This window comes from Xiphophorus maculatus, chromosome 6 (genome assembly GCF_002775205.1).
Source record: "Xiphophorus maculatus strain JP 163 A chromosome 6, X_maculatus-5.0-male, whole genome shotgun sequence".
NCBI lineage: Eukaryota > Metazoa > Chordata > Actinopteri > Cyprinodontiformes > Poeciliidae > Xiphophorus > Xiphophorus maculatus.
The window spans coordinates 12721937-12735690 of record NC_036448.1 but is presented as its reverse complement, the minus strand read 5'-3'; the positions used below and the strand labels follow the sequence as shown (position 1 = coordinate 12735690).

The 13754-nt window shown below is 38.6% G+C and overlaps 1 protein-coding gene across 1 annotated transcript; it reads right to left on the bottom strand.

The window, feature by feature from the left end:
- Positions 1–292: 292 nt before the first annotated feature.
- Positions 293–11782, bottom strand: capn10 (calpain 10). The gene is made up of 14 exons (XM_005812503.2): positions 11646–11782; positions 11423–11567; positions 11014–11188; positions 9495–9626; positions 9189–9385; positions 8811–9043; positions 8588–8729; positions 5855–6021; positions 5495–5751; positions 5220–5422; positions 4010–4265; positions 3637–3821; positions 2508–2553; positions 293–1938 (listed from the first exon to the last, which is right to left on the bottom strand). The coding sequence occupies exons 3-14, from the start codon at positions 11143–11145 to the stop codon at positions 1909–1911; spliced, it is 1980 nt and encodes a 659-aa protein (XP_005812560.2). The 5' UTR covers positions 11146–11188; positions 11423–11567; positions 11646–11782; the 3' UTR covers positions 293–1908.
- Positions 11783–13754: the final 1972 nt, after the last annotated feature.

Genomic DNA, 13754 nt, shown 5'->3' with positions numbered 1-13754 from the left:
GTGAAAAAACGAGATTATCAGAGTCAATGACGTGCACCACGATAAATAAGAATATGGTAAAAGAGTTGAGTTAAAAAAAAAAAAAAAGAGTTGAGTTTCTTTAATAACATTCCTTAAATTAGATCCTCAATTTTGTTGATTAAATTAACAAAAAATGAGTCATGTCACTCAGTGTGGTATATTTTGTTTCATTAACAAAAAATTGAGTTATATCCTGTGATATAACTAAATTCTTTAGATAATTTTATTAAAGAAAACCCAAATTTGTTTTCAGAAAAATAAGTTATTTTGTGACACTGAAACGGTTTTAAAGCACAAATACCAACACAATATTACGTATGTCTGCCACATTTTACACTATGTACGCTCAATACTTGGGGCATTTTTTGTATGAGTTAGCATCCGTGTGGTGTGAAATGGAGCTAAACCAACATCTCCACGATCCCAAAATTACGTCACACTGTGCCTTTGTACTCTCCCTCTCTGGGACCTTAATTTCCCAGTAAGCTGTGCTAGCCAAGATGCTAAATGTGTTCCCATCTGAATAAATGATTAAAAATTATATCAAAACTTTCGTTACAAGTAGCAATCCAGATCCAGTAGCATTTTGATGAGCAAGGTTTCCTGCAGCCTGAAGGAGCACTGTCACAGGGAAAATGTGGCAAAATTCAGTGGACTAAAACACTGACTAAAACATAAACGTGATGCATTAATTCATAAAAAAAATTTAAAACGAGGCACATTTATTACTAACCTTCAGTATAGCATAGAGATAGGAGAAAGAGATGTCAAAGTTAAAGCAATAAAGTCTGAGAGGAAAAAAACAGTCTAAAAACATTTAGAAACAAATTCTCACTGGAAAAAGATACAATGCAAAGAGAAACCAGCACATGTCAAAATCCCATTAAAACAACAAAATTTTGTTCAGTCTAACATTTTATTTAATTTATCCAAATATGATAAATAGCTAATATACAACAAAGTATACAACACAGTACCACTGGTCAATGAGATCCTGTTTATGTAAAAGTGTGCAGTCCCTCTGGCTGAAGTGATCAGAAGTCTGGTGACTTCAGCTCACAGATATGGATGGGTACGAGCAGATGGACACACACCACCGCACATGCACAGCCTCAATAGAAGAAAAGAGAACTGGCGGCCTCGTTGTTTGAACCGGCATCCTCTGATGTCCCGTGTTTCTTGTTTCATCCCCTTTGCTTGTCCTCTGTTCTTGCGGCAACTTCAAACAGTGGCTCTGTTCAGGTCCAGCAAGATCTCTGGACCGAGAATAAGGGACTAAAAAGGAGGTGAAGGGTGAGGATGGGAACTAGGTAGACTTCTCTGGGTTTGGCTCAAAGTTTTAATCGTTTTGATGTAAAATGATAGTCAAAGCAGTGTTTGCCTCTTGACACAAACAGTGCAACAATGTATGTAGGGGAAGGAATGTTTGGAAAATTCTAGGTTGGTATGGCTTGGTTTGGTTTGGTGTTATGCGGTTTGGTTGGCTCTGCTACTGCAGACCATCCCCGCTCCCCTTGCCCCCCATGCCTCTGTGTGGACCCTCATGAGAGGACTCTTTGTTCTGGGCCGGCGGGCGCACCAGTGAGTGAATGAGCGAGAGCAGTGGCGGTATTCTTCAGTTGCCGCTGTTTGTTTACACCAGCCAGTCCCGTCATACTTCATTAGCAGCCCAGCCCACCGACAACCTCTGATGTCCTAATCACAGATGATTGTGGAGCTGTACAGAGACCCCGGTGGTTTGTACCCCTGCCTGGCCAGCCGCTCATGGTCCATATATACAAACACAAACACAGTCATGCTTTCTGTGGTCGGCGCGGACGGTGGAACCGGGCGTTTCATCGTGGGCCAAGAGGCACGGTGTGGTGGGCTGACATCAGTCCCAGGGAACTAGGTTTTCATCACAGAGATGTGAGAGACCTGCCACCCAGAAACACAAAACACAAGACAAGTTATTTAGTACTGCCATCTTCTGACGACAAGTGGTAAAGTTAAAATCTAAACGCAAGTTCAACATGCATGCTCTGTCATGTCAATGTGACACATGAGTAAACATGATAGTAAAACTAAATAAAGTCTTTAAATCTACATATATTCACCAGGTGTATAAATATTTTTTAACTTAACTTGATCTTATACCATAGTGAGAGATATTTTATGTGCTTAAACAACTGTCTTTAAAGGTTATATCATAAATGATGGACTTAAATGCTGACCAGATGTTTTATTACTTAGTTGTAGTTCTAACTTTAGTTTCCATAAGTGTGTCTTCAAAATGCTGTATAACTATGGCTGCAATCCAAAACCCAGGAATGACAGAAAAGGAAATACTAACCTTTTATCCAAGACTGTCTAAGAAACAGCAAAATGCTGCTTGCTTTGATATTTTATCAATAATCAAAGCTAATCAATTTTTTATTCTTTTCTTTTAATTTATGGTAACTGTGATGTCATTTTGACATGATGCATCATGTAAGCAGAAAACCAACCTCGTGAATGGCACTTCCAAGCTTTTCCTGACTTTTCACCACTTTCCTGGCAGAAACATAAGACAGACATTGTTTTAGATCAAAACTGTAATGGCGGTTTTTCAATAAGTTATAATAAGCAAACTCATTTCAGTTAGCATCAGCTTCTCTCTTTCAGGTTTAGAGGACTTCACTTGTTGTTTACATGCATCAATAAGCCTTTATAATGTCTACACTTAACCAAAAACAGAAGAGTGACACACTCAGAGCAGACTGCAGAACAGAAGGAAGGATGTTTTGGCAGGGTTTATTAGCTGGGGACGCCACCACCAAAATACATATTTAAAGACACTGTTTGAAAATACAGATAACCTTTTTATCTCCCTTCCTCACAAACATTGAATCACACTCAACTGTTCCTGTTTTTAGTCAATCGGGTTTAGTGAAATTAATTATATTTCACTAAACCCGGTTTAATTATATTTCACTAACCTGTGTATTTTTCTAGCCAGGCATATTTTCTAAACTTTGCTGAGCAGTCGGGCTGATAAATAAAATCATACAGAATATAGTAAGCAAGATTTCGGTTAGTAAAATGCTTTCAGGGAGAAAAATAAAAACATTTTTGAAGATGTGATGAAGTATGGAATTGGCAGCATCATGTGTGGTGCACTTCACAGAATAGCTGTCATCACATGGAAAGAAAATTATGTAGAAATACTGAAGGTCATACCATTTAAAAGAAAAATCTACTAAATACTAAGGAGGTGTGTATAAACTTGTGAAAGAAAAATAAAATAGAAACAAAAAATATGAAAATATGAATTATTCAAGCGTTTAACAAATAAAAATAATGTTAGTAATCCTAGCCGAACTAAAACGGGAGAACATTAGCCTGATTTAATATTTAAAGTGAGAAAAAGGAGGTGTACACCTTATGATTATCTGTTATGAACTATACATAAGGATAGAAAAAAGCTGGCAAATAGGTGAGAGGTCAGAGCAGCTTAGACAGGGGCTTGTGTTTAATAAAGTAACACCGTTACAGCTGAATACATCTTCTCAGGTTGTCCTATTATTACCAAAAACTAATAAATTTATACTTTGATGCGACAGTGCTGTTGATAAAACCATAGACAACAGAGCTAACCTGTGTATTTTTCTAGCCAGGCTGATTCTAAACTTTGCCGAGCAGTCGGGGTGATAAGTGGACGGCACTATGGTGTAGGATCCAGGAGGAAGAGTGCAGGCCAGACTGACATCCTGGGTGTAGCAGTGCGGGATGCAGCTGGCCACAGGATCCTTTTCTTTGGCTGCCGTTTGTTCTGACTCCACCTGAGTAAATTAGGCACTTAAAATTAAAATATTACCTCAGATTCCTTATTTAGTAAGATGAGTTAAGTTATTTTTATCATCATCAAATAAACTTTAACATCTTTATAGTCAAAAAAGTAAAAAAAAAAAGTCCATATCAGCTCACGTGTAAACAGACAGAAGGGGTTATCCCTTGATATTTGACTGACCTTGTAAACGTGGAAACCAATGGGATGCAAATCGGTGTCAGGGCGGCTCTGGTGCAGAGTAATCCTGACATTAACTCCAGATGTCAGTGCTGGCTCATCACACACTGCAAAAGGGAAGCAGGGGTTCTTCCAGTACGACGGGAAGTTCCTGCTTCCTCCTGCTGTCCTTCCTTCTATCCACGAGCCACGGAGGAAGCTGGTCTCCCACTCACCATCCGATGTCAGTGGCAGTGAGGGCGCTGGGCTTTTTAGGGCACTAAGGATAACAATGGCCTTGTTATTTTATGACAAACAATAATATCACACTTATTCCAAGGGGGAAAAGTGTGATATTTATAGAAATATAAATATTTACAGACAAATAAACCCATGCTCTGTAAAAAGAAAGTGGTTTTATTGTTTAAATGTCAACTTTTGTTTTTTAATTAGTCACATGTGGTCATTTTCTCATGATACATCTGAGAAAATCTACCAAAGTGGGGAAAAAAGTTAACCAAAATCTTGTAAACACAATTTTGCCTTTCTTTACATGTTCATCAACCACCACCTTGATAATTCCACAATTTTATAGAGATTTTGTGAGATAGACCGAGAATAAGCAGAATATATTTGTAAAGCAAAAGAAAGTTGGTACATGATTGTCAATTTTCTTAAACAGAAACCTGAAAACTGCGAACTACCGATGTATTCAGTCCACATGTGCAAATAGTTGCAAAACCACCTTTCTTTATGGATTTGACCCTCTGCCTGCTTCACAGATATCACTGATATTTTGCCTTCTCTTTTTTACAAGTTCAGTCAGATTCAATGGAGATATTAACTGAACGTTAGCTGAGCTGGGGATCTCTGAAGTTCCTCTAGAGTTACTTTTAGCACTCTTATGTACACGCTTCTTAATCAGCTGTTCTGTTTAGATTGACAATCATCTTGGTCGGTTGAAGTTGTGCAACACTCGCCTCAGGAGAAGATGCTCAGATTAAAAGGACGTAATCAACAGAAACATTGTAATTTTAACAGAAATATAAACAAGAAACACCCTAGATAGACAAAAAGGTTGCAGAAAGTTGAGAACCTGGGAAAAAACATTCAGGACACAGAACACACGCTTGTGCTCGTGTATCACATAAAATCTCCCACGATATATTGAAGATTGTTATTCTAATGTTCTAAACATGTGGTGCACTTTCTGTTCCTTACTGGTGATTCCTACCTGAGTGATGTGGGGGAGGAGGAAAAGACCCGGATGAGGAAGTGGGCCTCGGCTCCTGGCTGGTAGGTGCTGGGAATGAGGAGGTAGAATCCAGGCTCCAGCGGCCGGCACAGGACCACCTCTCTCTCGTAGGAATGGCAGTGAGTAGAAGCACAAGGCGGTTTGTTTAACATCCGGCTCAGACTAAAACGCTTCTTTTCCACCTGTAGAGAATCATTTCCAAGTAAATTGCACAGTAATACACGTGTCATCATCATGTTTTGCACGGCACAGACCTTCCACATATGTAGAGCAATAGCTTGGTAATGCTGGTGCTTTGTGTTACTGCTGTCCTCCGGGTCCGTTTGTGCGTATTTTTCTGTGTTCCTGCGTTTTCGATGCTGCAGCAAGGATACGAGAACCTCTCCTGTCTCACACACTTTGAGCCAAAACTTGGGATTGCTGCTGTAGCTGCTGGTGTTTCGGCTTCCGCCAGCAGAGTGGCCTTTAATCCACCGGCTAGCCAGCTGATGGCTGTGTGTGAGAAGGGTTCCTGTAAGAGGAGGAGAAATTTACAAAAAACGTTTAAACATCAGGAAGTCTGACTCATCCACTAAATGTTTGACACTAGTTTCTAAAGATGATAGATGAATAACCTGTGTAAACACTCTTCAAGAGTCCATCTTTGCCAATTGGATATCCCACTGTGATGTCATCAAACTGAGACGTAAACTCGGCCTCATCTAACCAGAATTCACCCTCTGCTGTTCGGTCTCGCAGCTCTGCAGTGCAAACTGGGTCGAGGAAACTCCAACCAATGCCGCTGAAAGTCAAATTGTTTGAAAGGCAAGATCAACTCAAAAAAGGGTTTAATACATTCACTAGTCTGAGTTCAACAAACATGGATCATTTTGCTAATGAGTCAACCGGAATTAAGTGTTTTAAGCAAAAAGGTATTTGATAAACACGACAGCAGTGCCATTGTGAAGCTCATACCAAAAGTGAAAACTTGCAGGGATTGCTCAGAAAGAGAGGTGCTCTGCACACAGCCAACAGAGCTGTGCATAATCTGCATGCTAATCTGGGTCAAAGCATTTACACAGAGCACCTCAGCATTTACATCAAAGACGAATGTGAGAGCAACAGGCCAGGCTGGATTGGTCTGATAACGCATGAAGTCTCAGGCGAGGGTTTGCGGCTGACCTGAGTAAAGCCTACCACCAGGGGGAACTATAGGAGAGACATGGCGCATTGGGGGTGAAGTTCTGCTGGGAAAATGTGGCGTGTGGTCTTCATGTAGAGCAGTTAAACAACTACTTCCATTCATTACATTATGAATTGTATTGTTTGCTCAAAAATTAAACTTAACATGCAGCATTTTAATTAAATAAATGAAGTCAGGTTTTTGTAGGAGCATCACTGCAGATCTAAAATTTAAAAAGGGTTTTGTGTGATTTCTTCATTAAAAGATAGGCATCACTTTACAAATTCCTTTGGGCTAGATTGATAAAAAAAATATTTCTGTCCTCGTAAAAAGGAGCTTGTAAAAGCTTGCTATATTTAGACAAGTTTAATATATTAACTAAAAGGAGCTTTGAGTGCACCAAAGTACACCCCTGCTGATGATGGTTTCCCTGGGTGAGTTTTTATTAAATTAAAAAGTAATTCTCATCTTTCGACTGTCTCCCCAAATTTAAAGCTATTAAATCATCATTACGATCAAAAATAGACAGTCCTGAGACAAATTAAACTGAGCCTACTACATGATCTTTAATACACAGTGAAGTGAACATTGGAACTTTTGTTTTATGTTGAAACATATTGTGCAAAAAAAATTATTTACTCCCATAAGGAAGCCAGGGAAGATAGTGATTGTGACTCATATTGTTATGTAAGCATGACAGTGACAGATGTTTATATTTCAATGATCGTCTCATGTATCCCTTTTAAATGAGAGTAACAACGTATTCTCACGCACCTATAGCTCCACGCCCTTTGAGCGAAACAATAAGAAAAAGTAGGAGTCATGGTGTAATTCAATTTGTTAATGGGAAACTCCATCTTAGTCTATATTTAGTCTATTTTTACCTCTGTAATCTATAACAACACTCCTCAAAAGTTCCCAAAATCAGATTTAGATGTATATAATGAGCAGCTAAAAAAATGTGATTCACTGCATTCTCAGCATAGCTATCTTTTTAAGCCAAGCTCAAGAAAACTATTTAAAACTTCCAGACCTTTTTTTTCTGCAGGTTTTAGTAACTTTCCACAACAGTATACACACGTGGACAACATTCTTAATGACCAAAATGCCCACAATACCACTGATATAACTTGAAGCTGACTAAAATAATAATGGTAAACAAAAATGTACTCCAGATTAACTAATGAAAATCAGACAATGTGTTTGAAGTTTGGTTCAACAAAATAATTATTTAAAACATATAGAAACAGACCTGGACAAAAAAATGACGATCCCTGCAACTTAACATTTTGTTGCTCAATCTTTCGAGGCGATCCCTGCAATCAAATAATTTTGTTAACTGTCAATGAGACTTTTGCACATGTTCACAAGTATACTCCAGTCTGGCTTTTTCAAGATTTGTTGTTCTCCTTGATTGTCTCAAGTGAAGTCCACTTTGGCTTAAACACTGACAGATGGAAAATTCTGACACTGATGTACCGTGACATTGGAGTTAACCTTTAATTCTTTGGAGGTTGTTCTGGACTCTTTGGTTAACATTCGTCTCATCTTTCTCTTCAGTTTTCCTCCTGCAGTCAGAGAGGTTTGCTACAATCCTGTGGACCTTAAACTTCTGAATAATAAGCACAACTGTAGTGACAGGAGCATCAAGTTGCTAGATGATGGTCTTATAGCCTTTACCTTCAACATGTTTATCTATAATTGTCTTCCTAATCTCCTGGGAAAACTCTCTCCTTTGCTGCCTGTGGGCCATGTTCACTAAGGTACACACCTTGTCTGCAAACAGCAGAGTGACTACTTGTCAACATTTAAATATGCAGACTGATTTTGTTACAAACCTGAAGACACCTGGCATTCTAATTAGAGGACACACCTTTGTTTAACACATCCCTATGGTCAAATTATTTTCAATCTTTTCTGGAGATACCATCATTTATCAGGCCTGTTTCATTAATTAATTTCTAAACGAATTCTGTTGAACCGCAATTTAAAACCAGTGTTTGCTTTTCGTAGGTTAATTTTCAGTGAATCTTTATTTATTATCAGTTTCAAGCTATTTCAGTTACTATTGAGGGATTTTGGGGGGGATTTACAGAGGAGTACCAACTATTTTGTCTACATGTGCATACTTGGATATTCCTAAAACAAAATGTGACTATAAACATTCCCCATGACAACATTCTACCTCCAAGTCCAAGCACCTGCCCAGCAGCATCGTCCCCATGGATTTCTGATCCTGAGCAGCCGCACATCACTCCCTGACACTTTCCTCACATCCAACCACTCCATCACAGTCAGAGCGTGGTGCTGATCCAGCTCACTGAGTCCTAATTCGAGGGGGAATGTCAAGACAGGTTTAGATAGAGGGATCAGTGGTGGGATTATCTACAAAGCAATAGTTTTCTAACCTCCAGGAGAGCTGTGGGTGGAGCAGCTCAATGCACACTCTTCTTTCACACAACACAGGAGGTTCAGGTCCAGCTTTTTCCTCCTGACTTGGTCACTGTCCTGCTCTGCTTGCTGTTCTTCCTCATCTGAACCAAACTCCCTCAGACTCCAGCACTCGGCGACACCACCAGTCAGATCCACAAGGGCCTCCGACACCTGTCCGGCCCAGAGCTGCTCGTATGAACCATGTAGCCTGGAAGGAATTAAGCAGGAATTCAATTGCTGATAACTCAACAATTGCTGGGAATGCTCAACAAAGCAGCAAGGAAACAAAATCTTGATGGTTTATTAGGTCAAACAAAGATAAGAGATTCAGGGGAAGTTCTTTAGTTACCTACTTGGCATAGGCCTTCTCCAACAAAGCAATCCAAAACGCAGAAGGGGAGTGGCAGCGTGAGAAACAGAGACAGGAATTCATGCAGGGGAGACGGTCATCGACGATCACCTCTGTCCAGTGGCCCTGCTGCCAGATGAGAAACTGAAAGGAGCCCCTGTACTTGCTGCTACCCCACTGGGGCTGGCCAGGAGGAAACACCTACACATTAACAAAAAGACACTGTGAGCAGTGCAGAATATAAGCAAAACAATTTCGATTTTAAAGCACTCACATAGGACAAGGGGCAATAAAACTGCTGTTTGTGTACCTTGTCTAAAAGATGCTGGTTCTTGAGCAGGAAGGTGCACGCACAGAGAAACCAGCAGTCACCCAATAGTCCTTGTTTAGCATGAGCCAGGTTAGTGTTGGTGGGGAAGAGAGACGGAGACTGGCAGATCTCCTTGAGATATGGATTAAAGGTAGAAATGAAGAAGAAATAAAGTTACAGAGACTCAAAGAGAGTCTGCAGAAATGTATTCTGAACAACTTAAATGAACAGAAGGCAGCCTATATCAAGGTTTTAAACAAGTTATTGTGTCAAGTCTTTAAAAGAAATTCCTATTTAAAGTCCTAATCAGATCCAAGAGCCAATGTGGGGGGGACTTGTGTATTCTCAAGATTTATGAAGCAAAGAGTAACATGACTGCTGCTAGTCAGTTGGCTAAAAAAAGGCTGCAACACTTTTACTTTTTCATCAATTGCTAGAAAGAAATAGTTCAACTTTACGTCCGTTATTCGAGAGCCACTGTCCTGAACTTCTAGATGCATATCTGCTCCACACACCTGAATCAAATGAATGAATTACCTTCTCAGTACATCTTTAAGTTCTGCAGGGGCCTGATACCAAGCACTGATGCATATAAAAGTTGAAGGACAGTGGAGTTGGAGAACCCTGATACTAACAAAGCAGTAAATATTAAGTGTGCTACACACTGATTTGGCATGACTTGACAGCTGCTTGCATAATAAAGGTATCCTTTTACAGGTCTGTTATTCTTGCATGTCCCACAGATGTTCACCACTACCAGGACCTTGAGAATTTGGAGTCCAACACTTCAAACCTGTTGTGCTTCTCGAATGATACCTGAACATTTTCTTTTTGTGGCAAGGTGCATTATCCAGCCGAAAAGTCTACAGGCATCAAAAAAATGCTGTACGTCAAACATAACAGCAGTTTGAAGACGGCTTCTGTTTTAGAAGAGGGAGTAACAGTGTAACACGATGTAAAGATGAAGAATGTCAAATTTACATAATACCACCCCCCTTTGCCTCACCCCACAGGGTCTCAAACTGCATTCATCAAAAGTCCTGCAACTTTTAGAAAGCTCTCTGCTTCAGCACACCTGGCTCCATTATTAGCTCATTAGCAGAGCTCTGTAGAGCTTGGCTGCCTGCTAGTGACATGGTCTCACCATTTCACTTGTTGATGTGACAGGGGGACACATCTAGAAGTTGCAGGACTCCAGTCATTGAGAAAGGCAGTCTGAGATCACTGGATTAAATAATTTTACAGACTCATTATTGCTCAAGAGACTAAACTGTGAGAATCTCTCACAGTATCTATAACAGGTTTTGTAAGGTGATATATATTTCATCACTGAATTTTTTTGCTCACGTGACGATCGTGCAAAAATCTTTCATCAGCAACTCAAACACCTGTTATGGGAAATCAATCCCTGGCTGAGGGGATAAACCAGCAGAACTTTGCCATCTGCCAGAAGCATCAATATCAACATGAGCAGGAATTTTCCCCTTCCTCTCCCCTCAACCCAACCCAGGTAATCAACCTGTGGACGTCGCCATGTGATTTCTCCGTGCAGCTGAGCGATGGGTGTGGAGCTGTCGGAGAACAGGGAGGAGTCTGTTGTGGGAAAATCCAGGTCCTCGAACAAAGACGGACCTGCACATTCCTCTTTCATGGCTACTGGAAGCCGTTACAGTCGGCTCACATCTGTGAGACACCTAAACAGGAAGTAATGGCTGCATTAGCTGCAGTATTTAAATATTTTTTGTATAAAATTGGTTGCATGCAGGGGGTAGCTGTTTCTCAGTGGAAGCGTGAAAATCGACAATTTAAAATGCATTACTTTCACCATGTTGTTCGTATAATTCTCTAACAAAGCAGTAACAACACAGAAAGGTTGCAAAAGGTGGTAATTAGAGACATTTCCTTTCTTTTCTTTTTTTTAATCTTACCTTTCTTGTCTTCTCAGCATCTCTCCCTCTGCAGTTGTCATCATCAGCAGCAGCGCAGCTAGCTCGGTTAGCTTCAGCTAGCTCATGCTACATTCAGAGTGACTCCGACATTATCGTATCTCTTTATCTTATCCTGGTTTCAGATCTACAACCGCACGGGTGTCTTATCACATTTGCAACTTTCGCTATGTACAACATTTATGTCAACCAGAGTGCAACTTACTGCTAAAGGTAAGCGTCCTCCGCGTAGACATGTCGGAAACCATTCATACAGTGGATCCTTCCTGTGAAGCCGCTCACCACTGCCGCCAACTCTCGGTTCCTTAAATTACACGCTGTCCGGTGAACGCAGCAGAAGTTCAATATGAGGCGCTTTTAATGTTGATACATTTTATTCAAACATCGAAATTGATTAGTGCAGAAATGTTTTAAAAGAGTAAAATGTTCGTTGTCAGACTACAAAATAGGATAAAATCTTTATTTACTTAAATTGCATTTTTAAAAACATTACAACCTAAGAATAAAAATATATAATGTTAATATGTAGCTTAGTCCTCTTATGTATTCTTTTTTAAAAAAAAAAAAGGTTATAGATAACTAGGTTTTAATTTCATTGTATTCACAATGAAAATAGTTTTATTTTCCACTCCAACAATTTTTCAAATTGATTTTGGCCTGAACTTTCACTGTACCATTGTAGTTCTGGTTCTGTATCTAGGGTCATTTTTCTCCTGGATTGTGAACCTTCACAGCTAATATTTTCTAAAAAAAAAAAAAAACAACATCTGAGGCCTTCAAAGAACAGCTGGACATATATTGAAATTAAACAACACTCATGTTTGCTTGACTTTTATTTAGCGGTATTGGAGTAAAGGAGGGCTGAATAAAAAACTGTACTTTCTTCATATTGTTTTTTGTAAAAATAAATTGAGTTATTTTGCTTTGAAGTTGAAGGGACTGACTGTCTCGATTCTGATGTGATGTTATGTCATTTCTTCATCAAAACCATGCCTGGAGGTAACATACTTGCCTTTGCTATAAAAAAAGTGCTTTATGTGTGGAAAATACATAATATCACCCTTTTAGCTTTAAAATACACTGAGATTTGGGGCTGTAAGGTGACAAAATGTGAAAAAGATTAAGAATTAATAGTACTTTTCCAAGGCATTGTAAAAGCAGAACAACAAAAACCAAATCAGCATGACACATACTGTAGCATACACATTTCCACTTTATTTAAACATGTCATATTTTAAAGAGGGGCATTTTTTTTATATAAGTAGAAAATAAAATCCATTTAAAATGTACTGCCATGTTCCCAGAGGTAGTTACTTTTATTCAATTATATTTATCGAGTAATTTATTGGCAAAAATGTATTTTTAGGAGCAGTTTTACTACACCAAACCTTTTACTTTTATTATTAGCAGTAATATTGCAGTAATGCTGCTAATAATGTTATTATAATATTACTATTGCTAGAAATGTTAAAATGAAATTTTCAGGATACACTAGCTACTGTGTGCAACTTAACTAAATGACGAACAAACATCTTGTTCTTGTTCTCCTCTTGTTGGTTTCTGTTTGCTGAGCCTGCTGAGACATTTGAAAATAGTACAAATATACAGTAAACCCTCTATATTTAAGTATTTTATCTTGTTCTACCATGCACTGTAAAACATTTGGAGGTGGATTAACTTGAGAATGAAAGTTCACTTGCTGCAATTTAAGCCAACGAGAAAATTGTTTTGGTTTTAACTCAGAAATGAAAGTTCATGAAGTTGTCTAAATATTGATTTTAAGTTAATTAATCTTGAATGGTGAGTTTTTATCTAATGTTGCAATTTAAACCAAATAATTACTTGACAATATGTGAGAAAGAAAATGTGCTCGCCTTGTTTAAGAACCCACATTTCTCTATTATCTTTACTCAACATCAAGCTAAAATAACTCATTTTACTTTAGAATAAGTTAAATTCTTGGTTCAAATTGCATGAACTAAATTTCTACTGTGATAATTAATTGTATTAAACATTACAATGAATTCTGCTCAAAAACATTTAGTATAATGTGTGAACAGGACATTATCCTTAAGCTTTACAAACTGTCAGTTGCATTAAAATAAACATTTAATAACATGCGTGTCAGATCAATGTAACGTACTCCCATCTCACTAATGGTGCAACAAGGAATACAAAAACATGCCGCTAAGCACTGTGTCTTTTTCTTCTTTCAGTTTTTTTAAGTGCTAAACTAAGAACTCTAGTTTATTCAACCTTTGCAGGTTTAATTAAATTAATAAAAAGTTAACACAACTTACTATTGTAAGTTTAT

Bases quoted from the DNA above. Each gene is read 5' to 3' on its own strand.
- capn10 (XM_005812503.2), bottom strand. From the start codon at position 11,145: ATGAAAGAGGAATGTGCAGGTCCGTCTTTGTTCGAGGACCTGGATTTT. The intron at 9,627-11,013 runs GTTGATTACCTG...CCATATCTCAAG, and splicing joins TCACATGGCGACGTCCACAG to GAGATCTGCCAGTCTCCGTC. The intron at 6,022-8,587 runs GTAGAATGTTGT...TTTGACTTTCAG, and splicing joins GCAGGTGCTTGGACTTGGAG to CGGCATTGGTTGGAGTTTCC.